The sequence below is a fragment of the Emydura macquarii genome, unplaced genomic scaffold (genome assembly GCF_026122565.2).
Source record: "Emydura macquarii macquarii isolate MOO-44397 ecotype Brisbane River unplaced genomic scaffold, CSIRO-AGI_Emac_v2 contig_1551, whole genome shotgun sequence".
NCBI classification, from domain to species: domain Eukaryota; kingdom Metazoa; phylum Chordata; order Testudines; family Chelidae; genus Emydura; species Emydura macquarii.
The window spans coordinates 12355070-12374657 of record NW_027131688.1 but is presented as its reverse complement, the minus strand read 5'-3'; the positions used below and the strand labels follow the sequence as shown (position 1 = coordinate 12374657).

Genomic DNA, 19588 nt, shown 5'->3' with positions numbered 1-19588 from the left:
TAGGGATAGGATACAGAGTGACCTAAACAAACTGGAGGATTGGGCCAAAAGAAATCTAATGAGGTTCAACAAAGAAAAGTGCAGAGTCCTCCACTTAGGAAGAAAGAATCCCATGCACAGCTATAGACTGGGGACCGACGAGCTGGGCAGCAGCTCTGCAGAAAAGGACCTGGGGGTAACAGTGGATAAAAAGCTGGATATGAGTCAGCAGTGTGCCCTGGTTGGCAAGAAGGCCAATGGCATATTGGGCTGCATTAGGAGGGGCATTGCTAGCAGGTCACGGGAAGTGATTATTCCCCTCTATTCGGCATTGGTGAGGCCGCATTTAGAATATTGTGTCCAGTTTTGGGCCCCCCAATACAAAAAGGATGTGGACAAGTTGGAGAGAGTCCAGCGGAGGGCAACAAAAATGATTAGGGGCTGGAGCACAGGACTTATGAGGAGAGGCTGAGGGAACTGGGCTTGTTTAGTCTGCAAAAGAGAAGAGTGAGGGGGGATTTGATAGCGGCCTTTAACTACCTGAAAGGGGGTTCTAGGGAGGATGGGGCTAGGCTGTTCTCGGTGGTGGCAGATGACAGAACAAGGAGCAACGGTCTCAAGTTGCAGGGAGGGAGGTCTAGGTTGGACATTAGGAAAAAGTTTTTTACTAGGAGGGTGGTGAAGCACTGGAATGGGTTACCTAGGGAGGTGGTGGAATCTCCATCCTTAGAGGTTTTTAAGCTGAGGCTTGACAAAGCCCTGGTTGGGATGATATAGCAGAGGTTAGTCCTGCTTTGAGCAGGGGGTGGACTAGATGACCTCCTGAGGTCCCTTCCAACTCTAATATTCTATGATTCTATGATTCTATGTAGCCTTATCCTGGGTGCATCCTCCCTCTCTGATAGACGTCTAACAGGGGAAGGAGGATGGCCTATCCGACAGGGCTCTGGCTGGGACTCTGGAGAATTGGCTTCATTTCCCAGCTCAAACGCAGCTTTCCTGTGTGACCTTGGGCAAGTCACCTGTGCCTCAGCTTCCCCTCTGTCCAAGGGGGTTAGCACTTCCCTACACCACAGGGCTGTAGCAAGGAGAGAGACTCCAAAGCCTGCGAGATGCTCAGATGCTATGGCAATAAAGGCCAAGCTTGAGATAATCAGATCTGCAGCATCCATCTCGTGGGTTTATTTAGAATTTCACGCTTCAGTCACACTTGCGTTGCTTGCCGTGCCGATGAAATCTCATTGCATCCAATCACACTGTTAGACAAGGCTTATGCTGCTTGTGGCCTGCAAACGATTCAAAGACTGAACCAGGCATGAAATCACTGGTTTCATATGGACAAAACTAAAGAACGGTTCTCTCCACAGGACATAGAAATGTAGCTGTTCCCTTACTTTGCCTGATCAGCCCAAATGGAGTTGTTGATCTTGTTCTTCTGAAGCTTAACTTGAGGGCCACCACATTAGCTTCACTCCTGTCAGAGAGCTGCCCTATCCCTCTGGCTTTGTAGACAGTTCAACGGCCCCTGACAGCCTGGTGTCACATCAAAAAGCTTTGCATCGCACTCCCAGAAACGAATGCATTAGCTTCCCTGAATGATCACATTCTACCAGACGACGGAACAAGAACCCAGCAAATTTCTGTGGCCTTCTGCATGGTTTCGTGTTCTAACACATCCAGCCCCTCTGGCGTGGCAAGTTACTGGGTCAGCCTGGCTTGTGTCAGAATCACTGAAGACTGAATTTAAACTAAAGGAGTGGCAAGGAAAATGGCAATTTTCCTTGCCATCTTCCCACCATCCTGATCCCTAGTCTGGATCTGTGAGGTATCACCCTCTAGGAAGCACAGAAATCAATCTTTTAATTCAGTTTACCCCTGGTATTCCTGTGCAGACTACCAACAAGGGTCACAATGAGTGCCAGTGTAACGGTGTATTTTCTAGGTGACTATACAAAGATAGTTTTACACTCATAGATGGGAGCCTGGGCAGCGACCTCTAACTGATGCCATGTAGGTCATTGTACAGCCAATAGGCAATAATTAATTTTCATCACAACCATCCTGGGCCATATCTGAACTGGAGTCCTACTAGGAACCTTTCATAAAGCTTGTTCATTAAATGTCAAGTTTAAAAACTTTTCTCAGAAGTGACCAAAAGCGAGTGCCAAGAACTGTAACTCGTCTTAGAATTAGAATGTTCCTTAACATCTTGAGAGAGAAATCAGCCGGCGCGGGAACTGAACAACTTCTCAAACAATTTGATGGGAAAGAGGCCAGTGAAAGCTATAAGCTTATCTATAACCACAGTAATTATCATTGCTGGCAGCAGCTGTTGAACACAAACTGTTTGAGAGGAACTGGGTCACAGTATTTGCTGTCACGGGGATTTAAACCCTGCAACTTCGAGATGTGAAGTGACAGCTCACAAGCCTGACCAACGCAGGGTATTTGGGGCGGCTTTTCAGAGGCGAATGGACAATCTAATAAGTGTGAAAGGAAAAAACAAATTCCGCACTGGAAGAGGCGTGCTCTCTTGAAAAGCCACATTCAATTAAGAAACATGCTCGACACAGGCCTGCAGAAGAGAAACAAAACCCGCCATTCACCTACATAAGTCTAAGTAATAGACACAATAAAGTATTCATTTGCATCTTACAAAACACACTACACGCCTCCTGCACTAGAAAAACCTGACCAGTGCAGAAGCTGCAATGTGGTGTTTTGTTGAATGAGGCCCAAAATGCATTGACATCAGCGTGCTTTGAGCTATACTAAAAAAAGCAATGTCAAAAATATTCCCATGTTACATTACTAGTTTGAGGAAAATCCAGTGATCTCACTAAGCAATAATTTTTCCCAAAACAAGAGAAGCAGGCAAACATTGAGAGAGAGAGAAAGTATCTAGCCAGCCATAATCTTTCCGTGCTGCAAACCAGACAATGGCTGTTTAGCTTACAAATGTCTAGGCTAAATAAAGAGCTGACCATGCAGCCCTTTCTCATGCGAAACTCCAATAAAACTTCCATTAATGTTCCACAGACACAGGAACAGCAGGATTGGGACTTTTCAAGACAACATTCACTGTGAGACAACTAAGTAACCCTCTCTAGGTTCACATAATGCACCCTAGAACAAAGGGCATGAATTTGTCCTCACAATACCTCTGAGGTAGGGAAGTGCCATTATACCCATTTTACAGATGGGGACTGAGGAACACAGAGGTTAAGTGACTTTCCCAAGACCACTTAAGTAGTCTGTGGCAGAGCAGGAAGTTGAATCTAGAGCTCCAAAATCTCAGGACCATGCACTGAACACTGGGACAGTGTTGTCACCACAAGGCCATCCCTCTTTGCAAGGCCGCCCTTTCTCTCATCTATTTTGTGTTAAGAGTAAGCGGTCTGGAAGCTTTCAGGAGCCGGGACCTGCTCTCTTGCCTGCTTGTAAAGAATTGAGTAGTGTTATGGCACTACACAAATAACCTGACAAGGGTCTTGATGCTGCAAACACTTGGGCCCAGGTCCTATTTAGGCACTTAACTCTCTGATTTCAATAGGAGTTAGACACCTAAATACCTCTGAGGACCTGGGCCTTACTGCTGATCATAGCGCTTACTACGAATTCTACTGACTTCACTACTTACAGCAGCAAATGTTTCCAGGATCAAACCTAGGGCTGGTACCACAGCTCTGAAAGTTACCATTGTAAAAACCCACAAGCCTCTCCAAATATGCTCTGGGTAGAATATGAAGGAAAATGTCGGTATGAGCGAGTGGTTCGTCTTCCCTGTCATTAAGTTGTCAACAGGCACCAAACTCAAGCCCTCAGTCAAAGACAGGCCTGTCCTTCAAGCTCAGTAAAAGCTCACACCAGGTCAAATTACCTCTCTGCTACACAGCAACTATTATCCAGCACACAGAGTCCAGGCTCTGCTTAACTGCAGGCTGAGGTTTAAGGAGACATCAAACAAGCCCATTTTAGCAAATGAGCGCTATTTGGATCTGCCAAGTGTCTATTTTTGGCTTATTTCACTTCTTACACTAAGGGGAATACAAAAAATAATACAGTGTCATTTAAAAATTCCCTATTAGTAAGAAGATTTGTTGTTTTTCCGCAGTCAAAGCGACTTACAAATATTAGCTAATACTTAACACATCCTGTTAGGGAGGTAAGAATATTTAAGCCAATCTTTCTAAATGTTATTTTCCTTCAAAATGCAGTATTTAGAGAAATTTCCTCAACGATAAGACTTTTTTTATTCAAATGTTTCCTGCCCCTTTTCAAGCTTATTCTGAGTTAAGCTGCCTTTCACCCCAGCCCCGCTTCTTTAAAGCAAATCTTTGGAGATCTGAGGCAGCAAATGGCCCAGGTGAAAAAAGACGACATTTAAAATGCAAACTTTTACATACAGCTTGCTGTACTGAGAGTTAACGTGTCTCTTGGACAGAGTGAGACAACTAGGATACACAGAAGAAATGCACACTAGTGAAAATTAACTACACTCTTTTTTTAAAAAAATGGTATTGCATATTTTTTTAAAGAGGTATTGCACAATTTTAGAGAGAAAATAAGCCTCCCCTTTTCTGAAGCATTATTTTTATTTACTTGCACCTACAGGCATGTGGTTGGTGAGATGAGGGAGGATGGAGACTAAGGGAGTTAGCTAGTGGAGGTCACCAGCAGAGGAAGGCAGAGAGCTAGGAATTGGGTTTTTTCCTCTCCATAGCTTGCAGGTACTATACAAGGAAGATCCCACAATGGGAGGAAAATGGCACATTGCCAACTCCACTGCTACCTCTTCCTCTGCCTGTACATGTGGGGCCCTCAGCCAGAAAGGGATCTTGATTCTGGAGGCTTCCACCATGGCCCTGGTGGAATACCCAAAAGACAAGACCTGGTAGTAATAGGGGACTTTAACTACCCAGACATGCGCTGAAAAAGTAACACGGCAAACCACAACATTTCCAGTAAGTTCTTGGAATGTATTGGGGACAATCTTTTGTCTCATAAAGTGAAGGAAGTAATTCATGGGGCAGCCATTTTAGACCCAATTCTGACCAATAGGCAGGAATTGGTAGAGAATCAGAAGGTGGAAGGCAAATTGAGTGAAAGTGATCATGAAATGACGAATTTCATGATTTGACAGAAAGGAGCGAGAAAAGAAATAAGGACAATGGACTTCAAAAAAGCAAACTTTAACAAACGCAGAGAACTGATAGGTAAGAAAGAAAATCTAAAGGAAAAAGGACTTCAGGGGAGCTGGCAGTTTCTCAAGGAGACAATATTAAATGGACAACTGAAAGCTACCATGATGCAAAGGAAAGATAAGAATACTAAGAAGCCAATATGGCTTTATCAGGAACTCAGTGACCTGAAAAATCAAAAAAGAATGCTAAAGAAATCAGAAACATGGACGAATTGCTAAGGAGGAGTAGAAAAGAATAGCACAGGCCCATAAGGACAAAATCAGAAAGGCTAAGGCACAAACTAAGTTACACCTAGCAAGGGACATAAAAGGCAATACAAATAATTCTTTAAATATATTAGGAGGAAGAGAAAGACAAAAGGAAGTAAGGATTAGCGTTTAAAACAACCTTGACAAACTAGAGAATTGATCTGAAAGAAACAAGATGAAATTCAATAAAGGCAAGTGCAAAGTACTTTATTTAGGAAGGAAAAAAAAAATCAAATGCACGACTACAAAATGGGGAATAACTGGTTAGGTGGTAGTACTGCTGAAAGGATCTGGGGGTTATAATGGATCACGGATTGAACAGGAGTCAACAATGTGATGCAGCTGTGAAAAAAGCGAGTATCATTCTGGTACGTATTAACCGGAGTGTTGTATGAAAGACACAGGAGGTAATTGTCCCGCCTTACTCAGCACTGGTAAGGCCACACATGGAGTACTGTGTCCAGTTTTGAGCACCACCCTTTAGGAAAGATGTGGATAAACTGGAGAGAGCCAGAGAGAGCAACAGAAGTGAAAAAAGGTTTAGAAAACCTGACCTATGAGGAAAGGTTAAAAAAACTGGGCATGTTTAGTTTTGAGAAAAGAAGATTGAAGAGGGGATCTGATAACAGTCTTCAAATTTGTTGAGGACTGTGAGTACCTATTCTTCATGTCTGCTAAAAGAAGGACAAGTCTTAATGGGCTTAATCTGCAACAAGGGAGATTTAGGTTAGACATTAGGAAAAGTGTTCTAACTCTAAGGATAGTTAAGCTCTGGAACAGGCTTCCACGGGAGCTTGTGGAATCCCCGTCATTGGAGGTTTTTAAGAACAGTTTGGACAAACACCCATTAGGAATGGTTTAGGTTTACTGGGTCCTGCCTCAGTGCAGGGGGCTGGACTTGAGGATCTCTCGAGGTCCCTTCCAGCCCTACATTTCTATGAAACATGGAATTTAGGCACCGAGAAGATGGAAAAACTGGATGTACCCAAATCCCACATGGTACACTTAAAGTGATTCTTAGTTTATATGTAAATTCAACATTTTCATTTACCAGAGGGGACATTTTCTAACTGGGACAAAAGAGTGAGTTTTTTGTTGTTGTTGTTTTTTTTTAAGTGTTTATCATTTATTTAATCATTCACAATCACAAGCCACACTAGACTGGCTTGTCTTTTCACAGAAAGTTAGTCTAAACCATTAACTTTGCTAAAATGCTCCTTTTAGCATGTAAGCAGAATTTAGTTTTAAAGATTACATTACTCATAGTAATTAAGCAACAATGTAACCCCTTCCCAACAGACTGAGAGATTAATTTCATCAAGGGAGTCCAATGACATCACATCCAAGGGAAATCCAGAGGGTTTTGCTCATAGCTCCGGAGCTCTTCAGATGAATGAGTCTTGATGAATGTAAATATTTTTGGTAATGCAGTGGGGTTTATTACCCATAACCCTATAATTTTCTCTTTACTCCTTAATATCTCTTGCCAACCCTTCTCTCGTTGCCTCCTAATCCTAGCAGGATAGTTCAAAGCTGAAAATCATTCATGCCCTAAAAATGGAAAGTCATGCCCATTACTAGTATTTGACATCACTTTCCAAACACCACTACCTACCATTCAGAAGCCTAGATATTATAATTACCGCTTCTCAGAGGCCAGTTACCTGTGGGTGTTCTGCCTAATTGAACATTTAGAATCTATTCCCTTTTCTGATTTTAGCAGGGTGTCTCTTAAATAGTCTTAAATGAAGTCAGGAAAGGATATAAAAATTAAACCTTTTCAAAGAGCTACAATGGTTCCCATAGCATTCCAGCACCGACATGGAGCATTCTCGTGTATCCTATTAAATGCATTCGCCTCCGCAAATCTATACATAAATAGAAGGTGTAATTCCATATCTGGGCTCAGGTGTCAGTGAAATGACCCTGGTTTTATTCCCAGGGTTTGTGTTATTAGAATCCCTCGAGAGAGAATTACAGCATGATCTCCAGTTCAGGGAACATTATTCTTTACAGCTCACATGTATCAGAACTTAGAAAGACAGTTAGAAAAAAGTCTCTAGGTCATCTAACAGGACAGGTAGGTTAAGCAGCATCTGATAAGCAATTTCCTTGAAGAGAAAAGATATTAACAATACCTCGAGAGAAGAATATTGCAGTTCTGGGCTCTCCGGCCATCTATTACTGAAAGCTCCTTGACTTTATGTCTGGAACTCAGTGTGTCATCGATGGCATCTTCTTTCTACAAAAGGAATGAAGAGAAACTATGAAGAAGCACTGACATTTGCAACTCTCAGTACATACCAGTATCATATATAATGGGTCTCCATTAATCATGAGTGTTACTAAGGTTTAGGATTAAACCCTTGGCCTGTAACTGAAATATAATAAGCCGTTTTATAAGCCAGAGCTTGCTTTGAAAGCCACTAGATAAAAATGTAAATATTTTTTCAAACAGGAATGTTTGAGAATCTACAAATACACATACACCGAGGAATAAATAAAGTAAGCCTTTCCTAGGATACGAATTTGAGATACTTCATTAGATCCTCTCAAATATCGTGTTATGGACCGTCACACAGACTCAAGATCACTTTAGTTCTTCTACTGCCACTCTAAACATCTGCAGCATCCACTCATGCAATAATACTCAATAGCAGGTTAAACAATCAAGCCTAATAGGCTAATGAACACAATCTGCAACATTTATTACCTTTTAAGGGGGAGACTTCCAAAAACATCTAAAGGATTTAAGAGCACAAGTCAATGGGACTTGTGCTCCTAAATCCCTTGGGTGGTTTGACACTCTCCCTCAAATGATTTACAGAACACAAAATTGCAGTTGCACGTGTATCAGAACAAAAATGATAAGAGGTTAGTAAACCTGACCTATGAGGAAAGGTTAAAAAACTGTGCATGGTTAGTTTGGAGGGGAAAAAAAAGACTGAAGAGGGATCGGATAACAGTCTTCAACTATGTGAAAGGCTCTTATAAAGAAGATGGTGATCAATTGTTCTCCATGTCCACTAAAGGTAGGACAAAAGGTAAACAGCTTAATTTGCAACAAGGGAGATCTATGTTAGATATTAGGAAAACCTTTCTAACTGGTTGCCCAAGGAAGTTGTGGAATTCCTGCCACTAAAGGTTTTAAGAACAGGTTAAACAAACCTGTCAGGGGTGGTCTAGGTTTACTTGGTGTCAGTGCTGCGTGGGAGGACTAGATGACCTCTCGAGGTCCCTTCCAGCCCTACATTTCTATGATTCTATCAATGGTATAAAATACATAGTAAAACATTTAATGAATTTTATGGAGCTGCACAAGTGGTCATGTTTCCCCTGATGTTATTTACATTGGTGCAATAATGTTGATTAATGTTAATAGGTGAATAACTTGCACATCAGACCCCTTCACACTTTCGCGGTTTAAAGTGACGTGAATTTCTGTTATGCACATCTGCAGCCCAAAATAGCTAAGTACCTCTTGATCTTCTTGCCATTTAGGACTGGGATTTTCAAAAGTACTCAGTGTTGGCCAAACTCTGCTTCCAGGAACTTCGATGGGACAACTTTGAGTGCTTTTGAAAAATCTCATCCCTAAAAATAAAACAAATGTTCAAAAGCACCTTAGTGACTTGGAAACTGAAGTCCCATTTTCAAAAGAGATGTAAGCATCAAGGAGTCTAACTTTCACTGAACGTCAATGGCCCGTAGGATAAACTAAGCCACTTTTTTTCAAAAGCACCTACGACCCATTTTAAATTTTACACTAGATCACAAACTCTTGCACCTAATGCAAGTCTGAGTAGGACATGTCAGAAAGCATGGAGGTTTGGTATTACAGCTTTACTTTCTCAGGTTATCTAACAGCTTGCTTGTTTGTTTTTTTTTTCCTCTTATTCTGGATTGCTCTGCTGTGTGGCTATTTTTTAAAAATTCTAATTAAAATATTAATGAATCCTTTACAATGATCAAAATGTCATATCCAGTAGTACTGCAAATAGCACTATCATACTTCTAAATACGTTTGCTAACCCTGCGTTAATTGCTCAAGCTGAACATTAGCAAAACCATCACGTTAATTAAAATATAAGATTTCAGCAGAAGCTCACTTACCTGTTTGGAGTTATTGTTCACAAAGAAGTCCTACAGCCATAGCAGAAGCATGGAAAAGGCAGTAAAAACAAGTGCAATTCAGTGGTCACAGCAAAAACAAAAGAAGAGTCAAAGCACAGTCAGGAAGAACGTATGATACAGAGGTATCTGCTGCAAGAGAAGCACCTGGGCATACCAATTCTGACAATAGATAATGCAAATAAAATGCACTGAGCAGTAAAAGAATATAAATAAAAGCGCACTGAAGGAGAAAAGCACACAAATCAGTGACAGACGGGAAGCACTGGTATCTGCTGTTTCATCAATGAATCATGCAAAGGCACTCTAAAACAGGGTGATCAAGCGAAACATGGAAGATGGTTTGGAGGGATTCCCTTTCTGAAATCCTGCGATACCTTCATGCAAGAAACAACAAGGGCTGTGCAAAAGCATCAGTGCTCGTCAAGCAAACAGTGGGAGAAAATTGCTATTTCAAGGAGTTTGTGGGATTTGCAAGGAGCGAAATGTCAACGCATCTGTCAGGGAAAAGTCAGTGCTTTGTAATGAAAAATAATGAGATTCTCCTTGCAGACCAAATTTTGCAATTTTTACCATTTGCCATCGCAATGTGTTTGCCGTGGAAGTGTCCTACAGGGAGTGGGGAAAAGCTACAGGGGAGTGAGGCAGCCTTGGTAGGCCTAGAGAAATACCTTCCTCATACCCAGCCTAAATTTTGTTATTGTTTATTTCCCCAGATATCGCGTGGGCTTGGGTAGACTTCTGTAGCAACCACCACCATATCCCACCAGGCTGCACGTTGGTGCGGCTGGGCTTTTATCATGAAACCACCAAAATGGGTTTTCCCTATTTGTATGTTGTGGTCACTCTGTTTGCATAGCTCTGAAGACCCTATCATACAGCTGTGCTATCTGGAGTAACGTTCAGAAGTGCAGAACACACCCCTCTGAATCCAAATGACTTAAGAGGAGACGTCTCAGTGTTAGGATTACTCCAAATCAAGTTACTACACAACCATATTTCCTTCTTGTCCATTACAACAGAAAGCAACGGACAGTCAGGATGGCTGATCCAAGTTATCATTAATCCCTAAACAGATTTCCATCACTATCGCAATTTTAAAGAAAGCCTTTTTTATGTAGGTTCTTGCAGGCTGGCTGCCAATCAGTTTATTAGCTCATGAATGGGAAGGGCGGGAGGTGAAGTGGTTATATAAATGACACCAGCAGTTCTGGGCATTAATTAAACTAACACCTAGTAATGAATCCGGATTTTAAGCCTTTTCCTTCTACACTACCGATTTTAGCTTCAATAAAGATTTAAAATTAATTTTAAAAAGCTTCCTAGTGTTTTGAAATAAATTTAATCCAACAGAAAAAACCCCCACCCAAAATACAAAGGAAGATCAGCAAAACACTGTCCTGAACGCCACTGTCACGGCATGCTCACTGATGTGCCAGAATTCTTTTTCACACACAGAAATACACTAAGTTTCATAAGAAAGAGCTGCCAAGAACCTAGATTTGTTACTAGCTGGAGCAGAGCGATGATGCTCTAACTCCCTGAAACACTCTTGGAACTAGCATGTTTTTGCTCCCATTAGAGACAGGCCCTTAGTTTCCAGATTCTTCATTCCCTGGGTGGTGGCCCCTTTTTGCAGATTTCACATTTTTTAAGTATTTGAACAGCATCAGCAAAAGCGGTGCCCTGAATCTCTCTTTCAGCTTTGGTGGGGGGGGGGGGGAGGGAGGGAGGAGGAGGCGGGGTGTCAATTTCCCCCAGCCCCCAGATTCAGTGCATTTCTCAGGAAATCTGCTTGGTACTCAGGGAAGGGGATACATTGGTGCAAAGAGGTATGGGGAGTCGGGTCCCAATCCAAAAAAGACTTATGTATGTGCTTAACTTTACCACTGGGAGTGGTCCCATTGACACATGTATACTTCTTTGTAAGCCTGGACCCTTGGAATGCATGTCTGCAGGCGTGTCTAGACATAGGAAAGGGGAAGTGACTGGCACCAAATTACTAACATATACAGGCTGCCTTAGTGCTCGGGGTTTATTTATTTATTTTTTTTGGTATTCTTAGAAAACTTGAATGGGCCAATTCAGACTGATCCTCCGCGGCTCTGACTTGCCCAGCCAGCATTTACCCACAGATTACCCAAGGTATTACCAACTCTGGAAGAGCTCTAAACATCATCACACGAATGAGCTGCGCCTAAGCAATTTCCCCAATGAGTCAGGCACATCAGATGCCCAACCCATCCAAACACTTTAAAAAAACATTCCCAAACTTAACACCCCCCCAGCGTTCAGGGAGAGCACAGCTCTGTAAGGATAAAAAGCAGTTATACGAATGTTGTAATGATCTACCAGGAAGCCCTTGCACTTTCAGGAAATTTTAAGTCAATCCAAGCATGTTAAGATCTGGAAATGCAGAGTGATGGCTCCCAAACAACCTTTACTCTGTCTTCTAGTGAGGGAAGGAAGCTGAAGAAGAGGGTTAAAGAGAAGCTGATTTCTTTCTTTAAAAAAATCCTCTGTCCAATTAGTCCTCATGAACCCTTAATCCTTATCTGAAAGCTTTTGCATGGGTCACCCCTTCTTGCACTGGTAGCCCTGGGGAAGGATCCTCTTCTCCACTTCATTGTTTTAAAGGGGAACTATTTCCTAGCTTCAATGCTGGTCCAACATAGCATTTAAGCACCTGTCCTATTCCACCCTATCTAGGTTCTTATACAATGCTCATCATGGTAGTAACCACAGTCAGAGAGGTGGGGTGGAGAAAAGAAAGAAGGGAATCAGGCCATGACCTGAGTGGTGTTGCAACACCACACTCCAGGTCATCACGACAAGGGGTGACTAGGGCAAATTTAAGTGGGTGGGGGTGTAACGGTGTGCGTGGTGGTGGGTGCTTAAGGGGACGAGGATGGTCAGGTGGGGGAAGGGCGAAATATACACTCTTCCACACTTCACATGGTGCTCCATAGCTCCTGGGAGTAACTGAGAACCTTCCCGCAGAGCATTAAGCAACATCACAAACAGCTGTCACGTGTTTGTTCTCTCATCCTCTCCCCGGGGGAAAAGCACGTGCGATGGAGTATCTTGTTTTGGGAGATATAGCAACATGTGCGTGTGATATGTTATAGTAGAGAACACAAGGTCAAAGAAATGCACCTTTCATTTGGAGAGGATGATGGGGAGGTTTGTGATGATCCTTAGTTCCTGGGGGAATTCATTCCACAACCTTGGGCCAGCCCCAAGAAAGCTCTGTCCCCTTAACTTCATTGAGACTCCTCATGTGCTTACCGTTAAGCACATACTTCAGTGCTTTGCTGGACTGGAGTCCGAGCACACAAATGGCTCTTTCCTATCAGCGCAACAGGGCCACTTACAGGGCGGGATGACTGAATTGCCTTTACTTGGAGATGTGGAATCTAGTGCGCACCCTTCGGTCAGCCATGCCTGAGCGCTGGCAGTGAGGATAGGGAGAACGCAGCTTGATGGCCATGAAGAATAGCGGCAAGCAGAGCCGAGTGGAATGCACTGAAGTAACTCTACCCCCAGGTACTGTAAAGAGCCTAATGGTGCAAAAAGAATGCTAGGAATCGCCGTGGTGTGTCTGCACTAGTTACTTGGGAGAGGCCTTTACATGTGGTAGTGGCATTTGCACGAGAGCCTACAAAACAGCTGCGTAAGGCCCCGATTCAGGTAAGCACTTAAGCACATGCTTAAAATTACACACACAACTTCTGCATTTGTACAGCACCTAACGCAATGGGTCCTTGTCCACGACTCAGGCTGACAAGTATCATCTCAATACAAATAAATTAATAATAGGGAAACAATGATGTCCTATTGATTTCAATGGGACAAGCTTAGTGTATTCCTGAATCAGGTCCTTGCATAGGACGAGAACTTGTATTGTCCACCCTTGTAGCTGAAGTCAGCTTTTAACAATGCCATTAGCAAAATGCCATGAGAGCCTATTGCTTGGCTGGTTTGCCATTTTAAATGGTTTGGGGGCAGAATACTGTGTATCCATCTGGCTGAGCAGGATTCCAGGTGGAAAGAGAGAGAAGGCCTTGCAGAGCAGGTCAAAAATAAAAAAAGCCAGAGAAATGCGGCTTAAACAAATACAGTGCCAGGGTGGCACAAAGGGAGCTATTTAAAAAGCCTGGATCTGGTGACTTTCAGGCCACATTGCAAAGTTCATCTTTTCCCCCAGGCATTTGAAAGGGAAGGGAATTTGGCAGGGAGAGGAAGAGGAAGGTTGTAAACAGGGAGGAGTTGTCGGAGAGAGATCTGACCTTGAGTGGCCTGGTTTGCTGGTAGTGATATACTGGACTGTACTACTCCAATTTAGTTCTGTTTGGAACAGCACTGAGATCTCCTGGCTCCCAGTCATGTTGCTGTGGCCATATGACCACTCATCCCTGCCCTAGCCCTTACTGATGCTGCTGTCCAGCTGTGCTTTAAAATGCCTCATGTGCTATTACTATTCAACACTGTCGCATGAAAGCAACTTTGTGGTATAGCTGAGCTCCAAAATCTGGGTTCTGTAACAAAAACAATTTTAGAAAAACCATCACGTATCCTGAAATATAGTCAGAGATGGGGCTTAAAATTTGCACCCCCTCCAACTTCACACCATTCCTTTGAGAGATCAGAGACACCAATGTAAAAGCCCTGTGGATGCGGACCAGAAAGTTCAGCTGATCTATGTAGGTTCCACTGTCCAAGCAGAGTGATCTGCCAGAAGCAGCTGCAATGCTCTACTAATGGCAAACAGGTGATATTAATGTTTAATAACCCTGTCCCTGTAATGGTCAAAGTGCTTTACCAGTAACAGGGATTTGTGTTTTCACAATCTTGATAGACTCCCTCTAAATATTGCTGAGTATTTTGAAATATTTTAAGCCATGTGCGTGTATTCAATATTCTCAACATTGTTTTCTGTGCGCAGGGCTGAGTGTGTGTGTAATACAATGCTGAGAACACAATGTAATTGGAATATGCAAAGAGTGAACCATGCTAGGTCATGGGTGATCATTCAGACACCCCGGCACTTCTGAGAGTCACAAGCTACAGATATAAGCCTTCAGGAAAGGAGCACCACTTCTTTCTGCTTTCCTGACCTCCCCCCGACACTGTTTATTTAAATGTCTTTTGCCAGCCCCTCCCCAGCCTCTTGCTTTAACTCTGACAAATTCCTCATTCATCCAAAGTTTGGCTTTGATGAATTCCTGACCCTCTCACTCTCGCTCAAAGCCGCTTGATTCCAGCTCTTCTCTAGAGCCATACACATTGCAAAACTCACCAGCAGCCGTCTACTCAGGCTGAGCAGTTTTGCTGTGATGTTATTCCAGAAGGTACATTTCTATGCCAAAGACTTGGCAGCAACTGCTGTTCAGAAGTGCTAGACAATGTGGTTTGCTGCTCATGTCTCCCAGCCTCTATGCACTCTGGTGCTGAGAGGTATTTAGAGTCTTTTAAACATCTTTGGCCCATGCTCTGTGCTTTATCTTTCATTACTATCGGCTGCTTTCCCAGCCAGGCCATTGACATTGGTTACAGACTTAACAGCTGCTCAAATTAGGTGCTTTTGTCCCTCCTTATATTCCCGACATATTGGCCCTGTTGCCTTTGCCCCTGTACCTATTTGAGACTTCATCCAGCTGTACTGTCAGCTGAGACACACATTTATTTTTAACCCTCCGCCTTGTAATAGTCTGGTATCTAATCTACTTGTGGATTAACTGACTCTCAGCTAGCAGGACAAAGTCGCAATCTGCACACTAGCTCTCTAGTTCTTGCTTCCCTCCCATTTCTTATCCCTTTCTCACTTTCCACTCGGACATACACCCTTTTGCAGGCTGTTCTACAAATTCAATAACGTAACCCAACTGCACTTTAGTCAACTCAAAAAGCAAGGAGAGAATCGCTCTCTTAGTGACTGGTTCGCAAAATAGACTCTCCTCCTTCTTCCTTCTGTGAGGGAACTCTTGACATCTGACCTGTTCTAATCTGGCAATGATCTCTGCCTGGATTAGCATTAGGAAGAGATTCAGTTCCTTACAGAAGGTGCAAGTTTATCTGTTGAATCCATTGTTCCCTGCAAAGTCCTTCTGCACCTTCCACTAGGAGAACCACCACCACCCATTCTGGCCAACTGACTAGGCAAAAAGTTCACCGTTCTTAGCACTAAGAAGTCCCCTGCAATCCCATTTCTTTTGGCAGTTCTCAGTCTCTGTTGAGCCTCACACCATGTTAAAAATCTCATTCTCTTGTCCATCCATGGCCCCAATTCAGGAAAGCAGGTGTCTAGCCTTATGCATGTACTTGAAGTGCTTTTCTGAATTGGGGCCATAGGGCTTAAAACAAACAAATTAAAACAGACTTGTCTGCACCGTCATTTTTTGTTTAATACTCGAACTTCACTGTGGGCTTGCTAAAAAAATATAGGGAAAGAGATCCACACATGGTTGATGTGGCTAAAACTAAATCTTTTTGGCTTGAGACAGACATGAATTTTCTTAGAAGTGATCCAAAAACATTACTGAATTGTAATCACATCTGTGTATTATTTTTCACCATTCCTAGTGATTTCTTTTGTAATCCATCTTTATTGTGTGCCTGTGCTTAATTTGTCGAGCATGCTGTCAGGTGTATATGGAGTGTGAATGGATCCGTATCAGGGCAGCTAACCAACATTTAAATGCAACACACACGTATACATATGTATGGGAGCGTAAACCGACTGAGCTGATATGACGAGTTAAAATGGCATTAGTGTGAACTAATGATAAAATGTATATTCCAAAAATCACATCTGACAGCGCGTGCACAGACCATTACCTGCTGTCTCTGGTAAGCAGAGAATGTTCTTTCAAGATCTTCAAGATCTAGGATTTTAAACACTTTTGCGTCGTCAATGTCAGTCCACACAGTGCCTGCCAGCTTGTTCTGAAACACATCAACATTGTTAGATGCTATGTTTCTTTATCACAGCAAAATCAGCTGTTGCTAACGCTGCTAGTGCCTACGTATCATGTGGCACCCTCAGTTATATGAGTAGGCTGCACAGGCCTCACATCACTCGTCCCAGGTAACTGAGCAAAGGTCAAGTGATGGAGCGAGACGCTTTAACAAAACCATTTAACTATCTGATCCACGATCTCTTCATAGAGAAGAGAGTGGTGTGTTAAACAGCGAGCGAGAACACAGGGCTTACCTCAGGCAGCTTCGACCAGTTGAAGGATTTGAGGGCATTTGTCGGCTGTGGGATGTTTTTCTTTATGAGGGCCGAGCCCAGGGGTGCACCAGGAGGTGGGGTTATCCCCCCGAGGGGAGGGGGGCCAGGCGGAGGGGGCGGGCCACCAGGAGGGGGAGGTGGTGGGGGTGGAGGGAGGATTCCACCAGGTAGAGGGGGTGGAGGAGGGGGAAGAAGGGCTCCCACAGTTTGAGAAGGGAAAGGTCCACCAGGGGCTCCAGGTGGCAGCGGGGACTCTCCTGGAACGGAAGTACAGATTGCCCTCTGAAAGAGAGAGTGAGAAAAGGGGTTAGTCAATCATTTGAAGCCTTTATGCACATTAGCCTTGATCAGGTGCCGATCACAGAGGGCCCCGTTAGCTAAGGTGTACGTCCCCCGGCCCCAAGGGCTGACACATTCTTACAGTATCAGGAAACCAGTTTAAGACGTCTTGCGCCTCCAGGCAAAGGTCCAGGACAGGGCCTTGGGGCAGCTGCCATCTTGGAAGACACTGGAGATTGACCTGGGGACCTCCAGAGCGGAAAGCATGAGTCTACAACTTGAGATAAAGGAGCCCAACTCCATTGCCCTGTGTTGGAACCAGCTCACATCCTCAGAGGATGGGTACAGAGCGTTGGGGTGGCCAAGGGATTACATATTTCCTTTAGCAGCTGGTCCTGAGTGCCGGAGGCCCCTACCCGTTTGAATTCCCAATGCACCCCCATCATCTTGATGGATACCTGGGATTGAACCGGGGACTTTCACAGCTAAAAGAAAGGGTCTACAGCTTCAGCTAAGGAGCCAGGCCAGTAGCCGGTGCTGGAAGAGACTCACATCCTGTTTAACTTGCAGTTCAACCAAAATGGGTTTCTAGGAAAGAGCATCTAACACAGCCCACACGGGAGGCATCCAGGGAACACGGCAATCGCCATCAGCCTAATAAGGCTAGATTCATGGTTCGTTTAAAGCTGTCCCTTCCCTGACCAACTACAACTTGGATTTGTTGCAAACACAGTTGGGCCTTTTCCACACCCAAGTTTTGTATCCAGATTTTTTCATCTGCCTTTTCCGTTTACTGCGGCGAGAGAGAATCTGGAATTTCACCCTAACTGGGAGCTCTGCAGCATGCTCTTACCCGATTCAGTTCATGAAGCTGCGCTGTGAGATCTGCCACCTGTTGCTTGACTTGCTTGTGCTCTGTAGACTCTTTTTCGAGTTTCTCTTTCATCTTATTTAAGGTCTGCATCATCTCCTCTTTCTCCTGAGTCTTGGCATCGCACTCTCGTTCCTTCTTTTCCAATTTCTGCTGAAGCTCATTGTGTTCTAGCCCCCCATCCCCCAAAAAATTCCATGAAAACACTTTTCACTCCATTTTCTTCCCGATGACGAACTACACACACGCACGCAAACACGCACCAGAATCAAACCCTTGATGTCTGGAGACAAAGTAACCCCATTAACAAGGAAAAGGAAAGATTGTTGAGTCAACAGGACCAACTAGGACCATTTATGTCCCACGTCTCAGGAAGGACATTAACCCACTCTCAAACAAGACTAGCCGCTGCATTTAGTGTGACCTTAGGACAGAATATACACAGCAACAAGGAGTTCAGTAATGCCCTTTTTTTTTTTTTTTTTTTTTTAAGTCACACACACACACACACACACACACACACAGAGAGAGAGAGAGAGAGAGAGTGAAATCCTGAGTCTCTTGAAGTCAATGGCAAGATTCCCATTGATTTCAATAGTGCCAGGATTTTACCCTTAGGATCTCTGAGAACAGAAGCTTTGGAGAGGGCTCTCTCAAACACTGATGTGTATACCACCACCGATATTTCAGGCTTTTGTGACAGATGCTGTAGTCTAGGCCAACGGTTCCCAACCTAGGGGGCGGGATTCCCCGGGGGCGGGAGGAGTGTTCACCACACACACACACACACACACACACACACACACACACACACACACACACACACAGCTTCTTACTACTCAGGTAAGAGTAATTTATTATTATGATCATCATCATATGTGTTTATAGGGGTTGTGTGTGTTTATGGCCGGTGAGGGGTTGAGTGTGGGTGGGTGGGTGGGTGGGGGCAGCATGTGTTTTACCTAGTGTTAACTAGTGGGGCTTTCACTCAGAAAGGCTGGGAACCACTGGTAGGCTGCCCTGCCTTAATTTATACCCCAATTCAGCAAAGCATTTCACTTTAGCCACCTAAACCCATTCAAGTCAGTGGGAAGTAGGCACATGCTTAAGTGCTTTGCTGAATCAAGTCTCCCTGCTGGGCCAGGTGTCCCACTGTTATCCATTTGATTAACTCTGTTGCAAACATCTAACCCACAATGTAGCAGGAGCTAGTTCTTCTGTTCACAAGAAGTAGCCCAAGTTCCAGTGAAGGTTAAATGACTGTGCATAACTGAAGGGGAGGCAGTGACTGAGAGAGCTGAGGTCTCAGTGCAATAAAATAGCATGGCTGGCCACGCAAGTCAGGGGCCTAAGTTGCTGTACCAAGCGGACAAGGAGCAGGCTTGCTCTCAAATAGCAGAATATTTAAAATTCATTTGATTAGAACAAAAGACTCAGATTTTTTTTTCCACTGAAACATTTCCCCTCACAAAAAATAGCTTTTCAACCAAAACTAACATTTTTGCAGAAAATTCTCATTTTGGTCTAAATATTTCTTTTTCTGACAAAAAGTTGAAAAACTATTAGGTTTCAGTTTTTCATCATAAAACCAATAAAATTTCACTGGAAACAGACTTTCTTCCTCAAAATTTCCTGTAAAAAA

The 19588-nt window shown here is 43.5% G+C and overlaps 1 protein-coding gene across 1 annotated transcript in view; it reads right to left on the bottom strand.

Moving 5' to 3' along the window:
- The window catches only part of DAAM1 (dishevelled associated activator of morphogenesis 1), a 172814-nt gene that overhangs the window by 26463 nt on the left and 126763 nt on the right, over nt 1-19588 (bottom strand). Inside the window, exons 13-17 of the mRNA XM_067554883.1 lie at nt 17929-18116; nt 16776-17078; nt 16400-16507; nt 9545-9574; nt 7570-7673 (exon numbers count right to left, since the gene is read on the bottom strand). Of these exons, the coding sequence (XP_067410984.1) occupies nt 7570-7673; nt 9545-9574; nt 16400-16507; nt 16776-17078; nt 17929-18116 (733 nt within the window). The remainder of the gene's footprint in view (nt 1-7569; nt 7674-9544; nt 9575-16399; nt 16508-16775; nt 17079-17928; nt 18117-19588) is intronic.